We start from the raw sequence: 13,899 nt of genomic DNA on the forward strand, positions 1-13,899 counted from the left end.
TAAACACTAGCAGTGTTTACACTTTCCAAGGCTGTGATTAGTTCACAGCAATCACAAGGTACAGAGTCACTCTGATCGGCTCTGTTCATTGTGTCTATTATTAGATCCCAGCCATTCATGGCAGCACTGGATACCTGTGTGTGGGTTTTCTATTCAGTGCTCCCCTTCCTTCATTGGCGGAATGTTTGTAAACACTATCAGCGTTTACACTTGTCATGGCTGTGATTGGTTCACAGCAATCACAAGGTACAGAGTCACTCTGATTGGCTCTGTACATTGCGTCTCTGATTAGATCCCAGCCATTCATGGCAGCACTGGATGCCGGGTGTGTTTTCTATTCAGTGCTCCTCTTCCTTTATTGGCTGAATGTTTGTAAACACTAACAGTGTTTACATTTGCCACGGTTGTAATTAGTTCACAGCAATCACAAGGTACGGAGACACTCTGATCGGGTCTGTACATTCCTGTGTCTATTATTAGATCCCAGCCATTCATGGCAGCACTGGATACCTGTGTGGGTTTTCTATTCAGTGCTCCCCTTCCTTCATTGGCCGAATGTTTGTAAACACTAGCAGCGTTTACACTTGTCGTGGCTGTGATTATTTAAAAGCAATCACAAGGTACAGAGCCACTCTAAACGGCTCTGTACATTGCGTCTGTGATTAGATCCCAGCCATTCATGGATGCACTGGCTGCCCGAGTGTGTTTTCTATTCAGTGCTCCTCTTCCTTTGTTGGCTGAATGTTTGTAAACACTAACAATGTTTACACTTTGCAAGGCTGTGATTAGTTCACAGCAATCACAAGGTACAGAGCCACTCTGATCGGCTCTGTACGTTGTGTCTGTTCTTAGATCACCACCATTCATGGATGCACTGGATGCCCGTGTGTGTTTTCTATTCAGTGCTCCTCTTCCTTTATTGGCTGAATGCTTGTAAACACTAGCAGCGTTTACACTTGTCATGCCTGTGATTGGGTCACAGCAATTGCGAGGTACAGAGCCACTCTGTTCGGCTCTGTACGTTGTGTCTGTTCTTAGATCACCACCATTCATGGATGCACTGGATGCCCGGGTGTGTTTTCTATGCAGCGCTCCCCTTCCATCATTGGCTGAATGCTTGCAAACACTAGCAGCGTTTACACTTGTCATGCCTGTGATTGGGTCACAGCAATCACAAAGTACAGAGCCACTCTAAACGGCTCTGTACATTGTGTCTGTTATTAGATCCCAACCATTCATGGATGCCCGGGTGTGTTTTCTATTCAGTGCTTCCCTTCCATCATTGGCTGAATGCTTGTAAACCCTAGCAGCGTTTACACTTGTCATGCCTGTGATTAGTTCACAGCAATCACAAGGTACAGAGCCACTCTGATTGGCTCTGTTCATTGTGTCTGTTATTAGATACCAGCCATTCATGGATGCACTGGATACCTGTGTGTGTGTTTTCTATTCAGTGCTCCCCTTCCTTCATTGGCTGAATGCTTGTAAACACTAGCAGTTTTTACACTTGCCATGGCTGTGATTGGTTCACAGTGATCACAAGGTACAGAGCCACTCTGATCGAGAGAAAATAAATAAATCGATACAGATGAATGACATTTTTCTTTCTTTGACTCTTGCAGCGGACTCTGTTGAAGACGCAGAACAATGGGAAGTCGGATTGAACATATTGCTGGAGGAGATTGAGAACGCGCCCACCCTGGCCATCATAGAGGGGTGAGATCGGCTGAGAGATCGGCGGCCCTATAAGGAGGTTGTAGCGGCAGATTAGGAACTTTCTGTATTTCGGAGGCCTGTAGACAGAGGAGGATTGTCATGTCTTCTACACACAGGCTTCAGTCCTATGGGCCTGACGGTGGGCGGGGCTCCCAGGGGCAGCAGAAGCCCCCCCCCCCCGGTACCTATGCCCCCGCCATGTAACCCAGGGTCTGCTTGCCCCTCTGCTGGTCTGGGACTGGTATAGCAGGTGCCAACAGGTGGGGGGAAGGGAGAAGAGCAGACGCACGTCCTAGCTCCTCCTCCTTCTTGTTGCTGAACCGGAAAATGTTTTGTTTGACGTCACGTCTGGGTCCGCCTCTCAGAGTCCCCGCCTCTCAGAGTCCCCGCCTCCCAGAGTCCCCGCCTCCCCAGGCAAGGAAAGAATGTACTGGGGAGACATCGGGGTCACCAAAAAAATCCTCACATAGGGGACTGACATATCAGAGTCCCCTATCCCATCAGAGTCCCCTATCCCATCAGAGTCCCCTATCCCATCAGAGTCTTCCTATCCCATCAGAGTCTCCCTAACCCATCAGAGTCCCCCTATCCCATCAGAGTCCTCCTATCCCATCAGAGTCCCCCTATCCCATCAGAGTCCTCCTATCCCATCAGAGTCCCCCCATTCCCATCAGAGTCCCCTACCCCATCAGAGTCCCCCTACCCCATCAGAGTCCCCCCATTCCCATCAGAGTCCCCTATCCCATCAGAGTCCCCCCATTCCCATCAAAGTCCCCCCATTCCCATCAGAGTGCCCCCATTCCCATCAGAGTGCCCCCATTCCCATCAGAGTCCCCCCATTCCCATCAGAGTCCCCCCATTCCCATCAGAGTCCCCCCTTTCACATCAGAGTCCCCCCTTTCACATCAGAGTCCACCTATCCCATCATAGTCCCCTATCCCATCAGAGTCCCCTATCCCATCAGAGTCTTCCTATCCCATCAGAGTCTCCCCATTCCCATCAGAGTCCCCCCTTTCACATCAGGGTCCACCTACCCCATCAGAGTCCACCTACCCCATCAGAGTCCCCCTACCCCATCAGAGTCCCCCTACCCCATCAGAGTCCCCCTACCTCATCAGAGTCCCCCTACCCTATCAGAGTCATCCATTCACATCAGAGTCCCCCTACCCCATCAGAGTCCCCCTACCCCATCAGAGTCCCCTATCCTATCAGAGTCCCCTATGCTATCAGAGTCATCCCCAGCGGGTGGTAGTTTGGAGAGCCCTACCCCACACCACAGTCCCATTTCTGTTACTGCAGTCCTGATAAACTAGCTGTGACACCTCATGCTGCTCACTTTGCCATGATTCAGATGAAGGTGTACCGCGGCTGCACATGACTGAGCGTTCTCTCTTTCTTGTTGGCAGTTGGCTGAGGAAGCAGGTCTACTCGTTGGATCAGAGCCGGAAGAACAGGTACGGCCGCATTCCTTTTCTGATGTCACATTCCCGGAGAGCCTGTCTGCGCGTTCACCGCTCTCCCTGACAGCTAAACACGTTCTCACCGCAGAGATCCCAGGCGGGGAGGTGTCAGCCGGCCTCTGCCAGCTGTGTGCATGATGAAGGCATTACAATGAGGAGCATCCGGAATCACAGCCACAGATTCTCCTGTGCAAGACAAACTACCCATCACACACAATGCAGCTCCGAAAAAACAAATAAAAAAATCAGACATGAGCACCGCCGAAAAATACGTTCGTTTTTCGTTTCATTCGGATGTTTACGAATTAACGAATTTGTCAAAACCAGGACGCCAAAAAAATGGCGGTCATTGCAAACTTTTTATCTCGCACGGTATTTGCGCGATCATTTTTCAAACGCCTTTTTTTGTAAAATCTGAAAGATGACGTTACGCCGAGTAAATAGATACCTAACATGTCACGCTTTAAAATTGCGCACGCTCATGGAATGGCGCCAAACTTCGATACCTAAAAATCTCCATAGACTACGGGCCAGATTCACAGCAGGAATACGCCGGCGTATCTACTGATACTCCGGCGTATTTTCAAATTTGCCGCGTCGTATCTTGATTTGAAACCCTCAAACCAAGATACGACGGCTTTTGGCATAGATACGACAGGCGTACGGCTTCGTACGCCTTCGGATTGTAGGTGTAATTCTCCGGTGGCCGCTGGGTGGAGTTTGCGTCGTTTTCCAGCGTCGGGTATGCAAATTAGCTCTTTACGGCGATCCGCGAAGGTACGCGCGTTCGTCGCAATCTCTTACATCGGCTTTTCCCGTCGTAAAGTTAAGAGTGCTATTTAGATGGTGTTAAATTACTCCTCCATGTTAAAGCATGGCCGTCGTTCCCGCGTTGAATTTAAATTTTTTTTTTTTTTGCGTAAGACGTCCGGGAATACGAAAGTACGTTACGCACGTCGCCGTTCAAAAAACACGTCGGGGCGCCGTAATTTTGCGCAAAGCACGGCGGGAAATTTCCTAACGGAGCATGCGCAGAACGTTCGGCGCGGGAGCGCGCCTAATTTAAATGGTACACGCCCCATTTGAATTAGGCGGGCTTGCGCCGGACGGCTTTACGCTACACCGCCGCAAGTTTACACGCAAGAGCTTTGTGAATCAAGCACTTACGATGAAAACTTGCGGCGGTGTAACGTAAACGGGCTACGCTACGCCGCCGGAAAAGTACCTATGCTTTTATTTCTTTTTACAGGTTACCAGTTTAGAGTTACAGAGGAGGTCTAGCGCTAGAAATGTTGCTGGCGCTCTAACGCACGCGGCGACACCTCACATGTGTGGTTTGAACGGCGTTTACATATGTGGGCGGGACATGTGTGAGCGCGAGCTACCGGGGACAGGGGCGTTTTAATTTTTTATTTTTTTTTACTTTATTTTATTTTTTAACACTTTTTTTTACATTTTTTTTTCTAACTTTTAGTAATCTTTGTATCTTTTACTTTCTCAGCATCAGCACAAGAGAACTGAAGACCATCCTTCCCCAGATCAACTTCAAAGTCAGCAGTGTCAAGTCCCTGAAGGACAAGTTACTGGTAAACACTATGATGTCATAGTACGCTAGAAAACATGGGGCCAGATTCACGTATAATCGCCAAATCTCTGCGGTGGCGTAACGTATCTCATTTACGTTACGCTGCCCCAAGTTTTACGGGCAAGTGCTTGATTCACAAAGCACTTGCCTGTAAAAGTTGCGGCGGCGTAGCGTAAATCCTCCTGGCGCAAGCCTGCCTAATTCAAATGATCCGGGTAGGGGGGGCGTGGATCATTTAAATTAGGCGCGTTCCCGCGCCGATCGTACTGCGCGTGCGCCGTCCCTAAAATTTCCAGACGTGCATTGCGCTAAATGACGTCGCAAGGACGTCATTGGTTTCGACGTTAATGTAAATGGCGCCATTCACGGACGACTTACGCAAATGACGTTAAATTTTCAAATTTCGACGCGGGAACGATGGCCATATTTACCATTGGCTACGCCACCTAGGGGGCAGCTTTATCTTTACGCCGAGTATCTCTTACGGAAACGGCGTAAATTTACTGCGACGGGCAAAGCGGACGTTCGTGAATCGGCGTAACGACTCATTTGCATATTCTACGCCGACCGCAATGGAATCGCCACCTAGCGGCCGGCCTAGAATTGCAGCCTAAGATCCGACGGTGTAAGTCACTTACGCCTGTCGGATCTTAGGGAGATCTATGCGTAACCTGATTCTATGAATCAGGCGCAAAGATACGACCGGCGGAACTCAGAGATACGACAGCGTATCAGGAGATACGTCGTCGTATCTCTTTATGAATCCGGCCCATGGAGTTTTGCTCTGGAAATCAACAAATCCCCATCACCTGCAGCAGTGGAAATCTCTGGTTGGTTCGGTGCTTCCCCTGTATAATATCGGGGTTCTCTCAAGGTCCTCTCGGGGTTCTCTCGGGGTTCTCTCGGGGTCCTCTCCGTGTTCCTCTCGGGGTTCTCTCAGGGTCCTCTCGGGGTCCTCTCTGGGTTCTCTCAGGCTCCTTTTGGGGTCCTCTCGGGGTTCTCTCCGGGTCCTCTCCGGGTTCTGTCGGGGTTCTGTCGGGGTTCTCTCGGGGTCCTCTCCGGGTTCTCTCTGGGTTCTCTCGGGGTTCTCTCAGGGTCCTCTTGGGGTCCTCTCTGGGTTCTCTCAGGCTCCTTTTAGGGTCCTCTCAGGGTCCTCTCGGGGTTCTCTCGGGGTCCTCTCGGGTCCTCTCAGGGTCCTCTCGGGGTCCTCTCGGGGTTCTCTCAGGGTCCTCTCGGGGTCCTCTCTGGGTTCTCTCAGGCTCCTTTTGGGGTCCTCTCGGGGTTCTCTCGGGGTCCTCTAGGGGGCCTCTCGGGGTCCTCTCTGGGTTCTCTCAGGGTCCTCTCGGGGTCCTCTCTGGGGTCTTCTTAGGCTCCTTTTGGGGTCCTCTCGGGGTCCTCTCGGGGGCCTCTCGGGGTTCTCTCAGGGTACTCTCGGGGTCCTCTCTGGGTTCTCTTAGGCTCCTTTTGGGGGCCTCTCGGGGTTCTCTCGGGGTCCTCTCTGGGTCCTCTCCGGGTTCTCTCGGGGTTCTCTCGGGGTTCTCTCGGGGTCCTCTAGGGGGCCTCTCAGGGTTCTCTCAGGGTCCTCTCGGGGTTCTCTCGGGGTTCTCTCGGGGTCCTCTAGGGGGCCTCTCAGGGTTCTCTCAGGGTCCTCTCGGGGTTCTCTCGGGGTCCTCTAGGGGGCCTCTCAGGGTTCTCTCAGGGTCCTCTCGGGGTTCTCTCGGGGTCCTCTAGGGGGCCTCTCAGGGTTCTCTCAGGGTCCTCTCGGGGTTCTCTCGGGGTTCTCTCGGGGTCCTCTCGGGGTCCTCTCGGGGTTCTCTCAGGGTCCTCTCTGGGTTCTCTCGGGGTTCTCTCTGGGTCCTCTCGGGGTTCTCTCGGGGTCCTCTCGGGGTTCTCTCAGGGTCCTCTCGGGGGCCTCTCGGGGTCCTCTCAGGGTTCTCTCAGGGTCCTCTCAGGGTCCTCACACTGGTGTCCCAAGCTTACTTTTGGTAAAGCCTCTGAGGTTCCTTTTTCTTAACCGCTCCTCTCTTTGAGTGACGGAGCCTCAGGCTCTAATCATGTCCTTCAAAACAAAAAACCCCGATTGGAACCCATGCATGTAGATGCTGATTGGACGGCTGATAAAAGTATCAATCACATGTATGACAATTAGACACGTGCACTGCCGAAAAAAAACATTTTTTCTGTTTTTTCGTTTCATTCGTTTGTTTTTTTATCTTTTTCAGAAATTTGAGAAATTCGGAATTCGGAAATTCAACTTTCCAAATTTCCCATTTTCGAAATTTAGATTTTCGAATTTCAGATTTTCGAATTTTACAATTCCGAATTTCCGAAATTCAAAAATTCGTAAAATCGAAAATTTGGACATTCGGAAATCCAGAAAATTCGAAATTTCCGAATTGACAAATTTGTCAAAATTTCATTAAAAAAACGAATTGGGAAATAAACGAATTGCACATGTCTAATATTAGGGGCCCCTTGTGGTGATGACCTGACGCCTGTCTTCTATTGTTCTATAACGGGGGGGCCCCCGGGGGTAACTGATTTCCTCTTATTGTGTCTGCAGGAGATCGGGATCCCGAAGGACGACCTCAGCTTTGAACATTTACATTTATTTTACAAACATCTCATGTTCGACCAACAGAAGTCAGTAAGTTTCTATGAATGACAGAATCATGATGTGGGAGCCTCATGGGGCGGGGATGGATTTATTGTGATCCCCATTGATTCTCATCCCCTCTTCTATCGATTCTCATCCCCTCTTCTATTGATTCTCATCCCCTCTTCTATCGATTCTCATCCCCTCTTCTATCGATTCTCATCCCCTCTTCTATTGATTCTCATCCCCTCTTCTATTGATTCTCATCCCCTCTTCTATTGATTCTCATCCCCTCTTCTATTGATTCTCATCCCCTCTTCTATTGATTCTCATCCCCTCTTCTATTGATTCTCATCCCCTCTTCTATTGATTCTCATCCCCTCTTCTATTGATTCTCATCCCCTCTTCTATCCCTCTTCTATTGATTCTCATCCCCTCTTCTATCCCTCTTCTATTGATTCTCATCCCCTCTTCTATCCCTCTTCTATTGATTCTCATCCCCTCTTCTATTGATTCTCATCCCGTCTTCTATTGATTCTCATCTCCTCTTCTATTGCCTCTCATCCCCTCTTCTATTGATTCTCATCCCCTCTTCTATCCCTCTTCTATTGATTCTCATCCCCTCTTCTATCCCTCTTCTATTGATTCTCATCCCCTCTTCTATTGATTCTCATCCCGTCTTCTATTGATTCTCATCTCCTCTTCTATTGCCTCTCATCCCCTCTTCTATTGATTCTCATCCTGTCTTCTATTGATTCTCATCCCCTCTTCTATTGATTCTCATCCCCTCTTCTATTGATTCTCATCCCCTCTTCTATTGATTCTCATCCCCTCTTCTATCGATTCTCATCCCCTCTTCTATTGATTCTCATCCCCTCTTCTATCCCTCTTCTATTGATTCTCATCCCGTCTTCTATTGATTCTCATCCCCTCTTCTATCGATTCTCATCCCCTCTTCTATTGATTCTCATCCCGTCTTCTATTGATTCTCATCCCCTCTTCTATTGATTCTCATCCCCTCTTCTATCCCTCTTCTATTGATTCTCATCCCCTCTTCTATTGATTCTCATCCCCTCTTCTATTGATTCTCATCCCGTCTTCTATTGATTCTCATCCCGTCTTCTATTGATTCTCATCCCCTCTTCTATTGATTCTCATCCCCTCTTCTATTGATTCTCATCCCCTCTTCTATTGATTCTCATCCCCTCTTCTATTGATTCTCATCCCGTCTTCTATTGATTCTCATCCCGTCTTCTATTGATTCTCATCCCCTCTTCTATTGATTCTCATCCTGTCTTCTATTGATTCTCATCCCCTCTTCTATTGATTCTCATCCCCTCTTCTATTGATTCTCATCCCCTCTTCTATTGATTCTCATCCCCTCTTCTATTGATTCTCATCCCCTCTTCTATTGATTCTCATCCCCTCTTCTATTGATTCTCATCCCGTCTTCTATTGATTCTCATCCCCTCTTCTATTGATTCTCATCCCCTCTTCTATTGATTCTCATCCCGTCTTCTATTGATTCTCATCCCCTCTTCTGTTGATTATCATCCCGTCTTCTATTGATCACCCCCCCTTCTATTGATTCTCATCCCCTCTTCTATTGATTCTCATCCCCTCTTCTATTGATTCTCATCCCCTCTTCTATTGATTCTCATCCCCTCTTCTATTGATTCTCATCCCGTCTTCTATTGATTCTCATCCCCTCTTCTATTGATTCTCATCCCCTCTTCTATTGATTCTCATCCCCTCTTCTATTGATTCTCATCCCGTCTTCTATTGATTCTCATCCCCTCTTCTATTGATTCTCATCCCCTCTTCTATTGATTCTCATCCCCTCTTCTATTGATTCTCATCCCCTCTTCTATTGATTCTCATCCCATCTTCTATTGATTCTCATCCCGTCTTCTATTGATTCTCATCCCATCTTCTATTGATTCTCATCCCATCTTCTATTGATTCTCATCCCGTCTTCTATTGATTCTCATCCCATCTTCTATTGATTCTCATCCCGTCTTCTATTGATTCTCATCCCGTCTTCTATTGATTCTCATCCCCTCTTCTATTGATTCTCATCCCCTCTTCTATTGATTCTCATCCCCTCTTCTATCGATTCTCATCCCGTCTTCTATTGATTCTCATCCCGTCTTCTATTGATTCTCATCCCATCTTCTATTGATTCTCATCCCCTCTTCTATTGATTCTCATCCCGTCTTCTATTGATTCTCATCCCCTCTTCTATTGATTCTCATCCCCTCTTCTATTGATTCTCATCCCATCTTCTATTGATTCTCATCCCCTCTTCTATTGATTCTCATCCCGTCTTTTATTGATTCTCATCCCATCTTCTATTGATTCTCATCCCGTCTTCTATCGATTCTCATCCCCTCTTCTATTGATTCTCATCCCCTCTTCTATTGATTCTCATCCCATCTTCTATTGATTCTCATCCCGTCTTCTATTGATTCTCATCCCCTCTTCTATTGATTCTCATCCCCTCTTCTATTGATTCTCATCCCGTCTTCTATTGATTCTCATCCCGTCTTCTATTGATTCTCATCCCCTCTTCTATTGATTCTCATCCCCTCTTCTATTGATTCTCATCCCCTCTTCTATTGATTCTCATCCCCTCTTCTATTGATTCTCATCCCGTCTTCTATTGATTCTCACCCCCTCTTCTATTGATTCTCATCCCGTCTTCTATTGATTCTCATCCCCTCTTCTATTGATTCTCATCCTGTCTTCTATTGATTCTCATCCCCTCTTCTATTGATTCTCATCCCCTCTTCTATTGATTCTCATCCCCTCTTCTATTGATTCTCATCCCCTCTTCTATTGATTCTCATCCCCTCTTCTATTGATTCTCATCCCCTCTTCTATTGATTCTCATCCCCTCTTCTATTGATTCTCATCCCGTCTTCTATTGATTCTCATCCCCTCTTCTATTGATTCTCATCCCCTCTTCTATTGATTCTCATCCCGTCTTCTATTGATTCTCATCCCCTCTTCTGTTGATTATCATCCCGTCTTCTATTGATCACCCCCCCTTCTATTGATTCTCATCCCCTCTTCTATTGATTCTCATCCCCTCTTCTATTGATTCTCATCCCCTCTTCTATTGATTCTCATCCCCTCTTCTATTGATTCTCATCCCCTCTTCTATTGATTCTCATCCCCTCTTCTATTGATTCTCATCCCCTCTTCTATTGATTCTCATCCCCTCTTCTATTGATTCTCATCCCCTCTTCTATTGATTCTCATCCCGTCTTCTATTGATTCTCATCCCCTCTTCTATTGATTCTCATCCCCTCTTCTATTGATTCTCATCCCCTCTTCTATTGATTCTCATCCCCTCTTCTATTGATTCTCATCCCCTCTTCTATTGATTCTCATCCCCTCTTCTATTGATTCTCACCCCCTCTTCTATTGATTCTCATCCCCTCTTCTATTGATTCTCATCCCCTCTTCTATTGATTCTCATCCCCTCTTCTATTGATTCTCATCCCATCTTCTATTGATTCTCATCCCCTCTTCTATTGATTCTCTTCTATTGATTCTCATCCCGTCTTCTATTGATTCTCATCCCCTCTTCTATTGATTCTCGTCCCGTCTTCTATTGATTCTCATCCCCTCTTCTGTTGATTCTCATCCCCTCTTCTGTTGATTCTCATCCCCTCTTCTATTGATTCTCATCCCCTCTTCTATTGATTCTCTTCTATTGATTCTCATCCCGTCTTCTATTGATTCTCATCCCCTCTTCTATTGATTCTCGTCCCGTCTTCTATTGATTCTCATCCCGTCTTCTATTGATTCTCATCCCCTCTTCTATTGATTCTCATCCCGTCTTCTATTGATTCTCATCCCCTCTTCTATTGATTCTCATCCCCTCTTCTATTGATTCTCATCCCGTCTTCTATTGATTCTCGTCCCCTCTTCTATTGATTCTCGTCCCGTCTTCTATTGATTCTCATCCCGTCTTCTATTGATTCTCATCCCGTCTTCTATTGATTCTCATCCCCTCTTCTATTGATTCTCATCCCGTCTTCTATTGATTCTCATCCCCTCTTCTATTGATTCTCATCCCCTCTTCTATTGATTCTCATCCCCTCTTCTATTGATTCTCATCCCCTCTTCTGTTGATTCTCATCCCCTCTTCTGTTGATTCTCATCCACTCTTCTATTGATTCTCATCCCCTCTTCTATTGATTCTCATCCCCTCTTCTATTGATTCTCATCCCCTCTTCTGTTGATTCTCATCCCCTCTTCTGTTGATTCTCATCCACTCTTCTATTGATTCTCATCCCCTCTTCTATTGATTCTCATCCCCTCTTCTATTGATGCTCATCCCCTCTTCTGTTGATTCTCATCCCCTCTTCTATTGATTCTCATCCCCTCTTCTATTGATTCTCATCCCCTCTTCTATTGATTCTCATCCCCTCTTCTATTGATTCTCATCCCCTCTTCTATTGATTCTCATCCCTTCTTCTATTGATTCTCATCCCCTCTTCTGTTGATTCTCATCCCCTCTTCTATTGATTCTCATCCCATCTTCTATTGATTCTCATCCCCTCTTCTATTGATTCTCATCCCGTCTTCTATTGATTCTCATCCCGTCTTCTATTGATTCTCATCCTGTCTTCTATTGATTCTCATCCCCTCTTCTATTGATTCTCATCCCCTCTTCTATTGATTCTCATCCCCTCTTCTATTGATTCTCGTCCCCTCTTCTATCAATTCTCATCCCCTCTTCTATTGATTCTCATCCCCTCTTCTATTGATTCTCATCCCGTCTTCTATTGATTCTCATCCCCTCTTCTATTGATTCTCATCCCCTCTTCTATTGATTCTCATCCCGTCTTCTATTGATTCTCATCCCATCTTCTATTGATTCTCATCCCCTCTTCTATTGATTCTCATCCCCTCTTCTATTGATTCTCATCCCGTCTTCTATTGATTCTCATCCCCTCTTCTATTGATTCTCATCCCCTCTTCTATTGATTCTCATCCCGTCTTCTATTGATTCTCATCCCCTCTTCTATTGATTCTCATCCCCTCTTCTATTGATTCTCATCCCCTCTTCTATTGATTCTCATCCCGTCTTCTATTGATTCTCATCCCATCTTCTATTGATTCTCATCCCCTCTTCTATTGATTCTCATCCCGTCTTCTATCAATTCTCATCCCCTCTTCTATTGATTCTCATCCCCTCTTCTATTGATTCTCATCCCGTCTTCTATTGATTCTCATCCCCTCTTCTATTGATTCTCATCCCCTCTTCTATTGATTCTCATCCCCTCTTCTATTGATTCTCATCCCCTCTTCTATTGATTCTCATCCCGTCTTCTATTGATTCTCATCCCCTCTTCTATTGATTCTCATCCCGTCTTCTATTCACTTCAAGACATTTGAGGCTAAATTTAGCAAATGAACTGCAGGGATGGGGGGTGAAGGGGGTGCTACAGAGGAGTCTATAGAGACATTGGACCATCTATCAGTGGCGGCTGGCGCTCAAAAACTTTTACCCCAAGGTTAGAAGAACGCTCACAATCGGTGTTCCAATTCATCTCAAAGTGAAAGGCGTTCACTGGGGTTGAGATCAGGACTCTGTGCAGGCAACTCAAGTTCCTCCACACCAAACCATGTCTTTATAGAGCTGGGTTTGCACACAGTGGCACAGTCATGGCGGCACAGAAAAGGGCCTTCCCCCTAAACTATTGGAAGGGGAGTTTCTAAATGCCACACATCCAGCAAAGACTAAAGTAAAATCAGTCTCAGGCCGACGCGTTTCGTCATGCTCACAGGGCTCAGTCATGGAGATCTGGTCTTGGTTTTGGTTGCAAAAACTATGACCACAAAATTTGAAGAAGTCCACAAGACTATCAGAACATTCGCAATCAGTGCTAAGATTCATGTCAAAGTGAAAGGTGTTCGGTAGGGTTGTAGTGCATGCCACTCAAGTTCCTCAATACTAAACTATAACAATGTTCTTCTTTTCTTTAGATTTTGGATGAATTCAAAAAAGATTCTTCAGTATTTATCTTGGGGTAAGATATCATGTTGCAATGTGGAACTCCTACATTGTGGCATTTTTCATTTTGTAGAAATATAAAATACTTTATAATGAATAATTTATACAATTTATAAATTTTTTTGTATAAAAGATATTTATATTAATAATTTATGCAAAATAATTTATGTAACTACCGGAAAATAATGTCTACAATATAATTTATATAATTAAATAATGTATAAAACATATTTTATATTAATAAACAATTTATGAAAAATAATTTATATAAAAAAAAGATTTATACAAAAATAATTTATATAAATAAATACTTTAAACAAAATAATTGATAAAAAAATATAATTTATACTGAATAATTTATATAAATAAATAATCTATACAAACTAATTTATTCAAATCATTTATACAATATATTTATATTAATAAATAATTTATGCAAAATCATTTATATATATATATATATATATATATATATATATATATATATATATATATATATATATATATATAT

The 13,899-nt window shown here is 45.2% G+C and overlaps 1 protein-coding gene across 4 annotated transcripts in view; it reads left to right on the forward strand.

Annotated features, from left to right (window-relative positions):
• The window catches only part of PLCG2 (phospholipase C gamma 2), a 110,458-nt gene that overhangs the window by 39,895 nt on the left and 56,664 nt on the right, over positions 1 to 13,899 (forward strand). For all 4 annotated transcript variants that reach the window (XM_040329585.1, XM_040329583.1, XM_040329586.1 and 1 more), the window contains exons 4-8: positions 1,623 to 1,716; positions 3,123 to 3,170; positions 4,678 to 4,762; positions 7,325 to 7,408; positions 13,361 to 13,404. In XM_040329585.1, the coding sequence (XP_040185519.1) occupies positions 1,623 to 1,716; positions 3,123 to 3,170; positions 4,678 to 4,762; positions 7,325 to 7,408; positions 13,361 to 13,404 (355 nt within the window). The remainder of the gene's footprint in view (positions 1 to 1,622; positions 1,717 to 3,122; positions 3,171 to 4,677; positions 4,763 to 7,324; positions 7,409 to 13,360; positions 13,405 to 13,899) is intronic.

This window comes from Rana temporaria, chromosome 11 (genome assembly GCF_905171775.1).
Source record: "Rana temporaria chromosome 11, aRanTem1.1, whole genome shotgun sequence".
Taxonomy (NCBI): domain Eukaryota; kingdom Metazoa; phylum Chordata; class Amphibia; order Anura; family Ranidae; genus Rana; species Rana temporaria.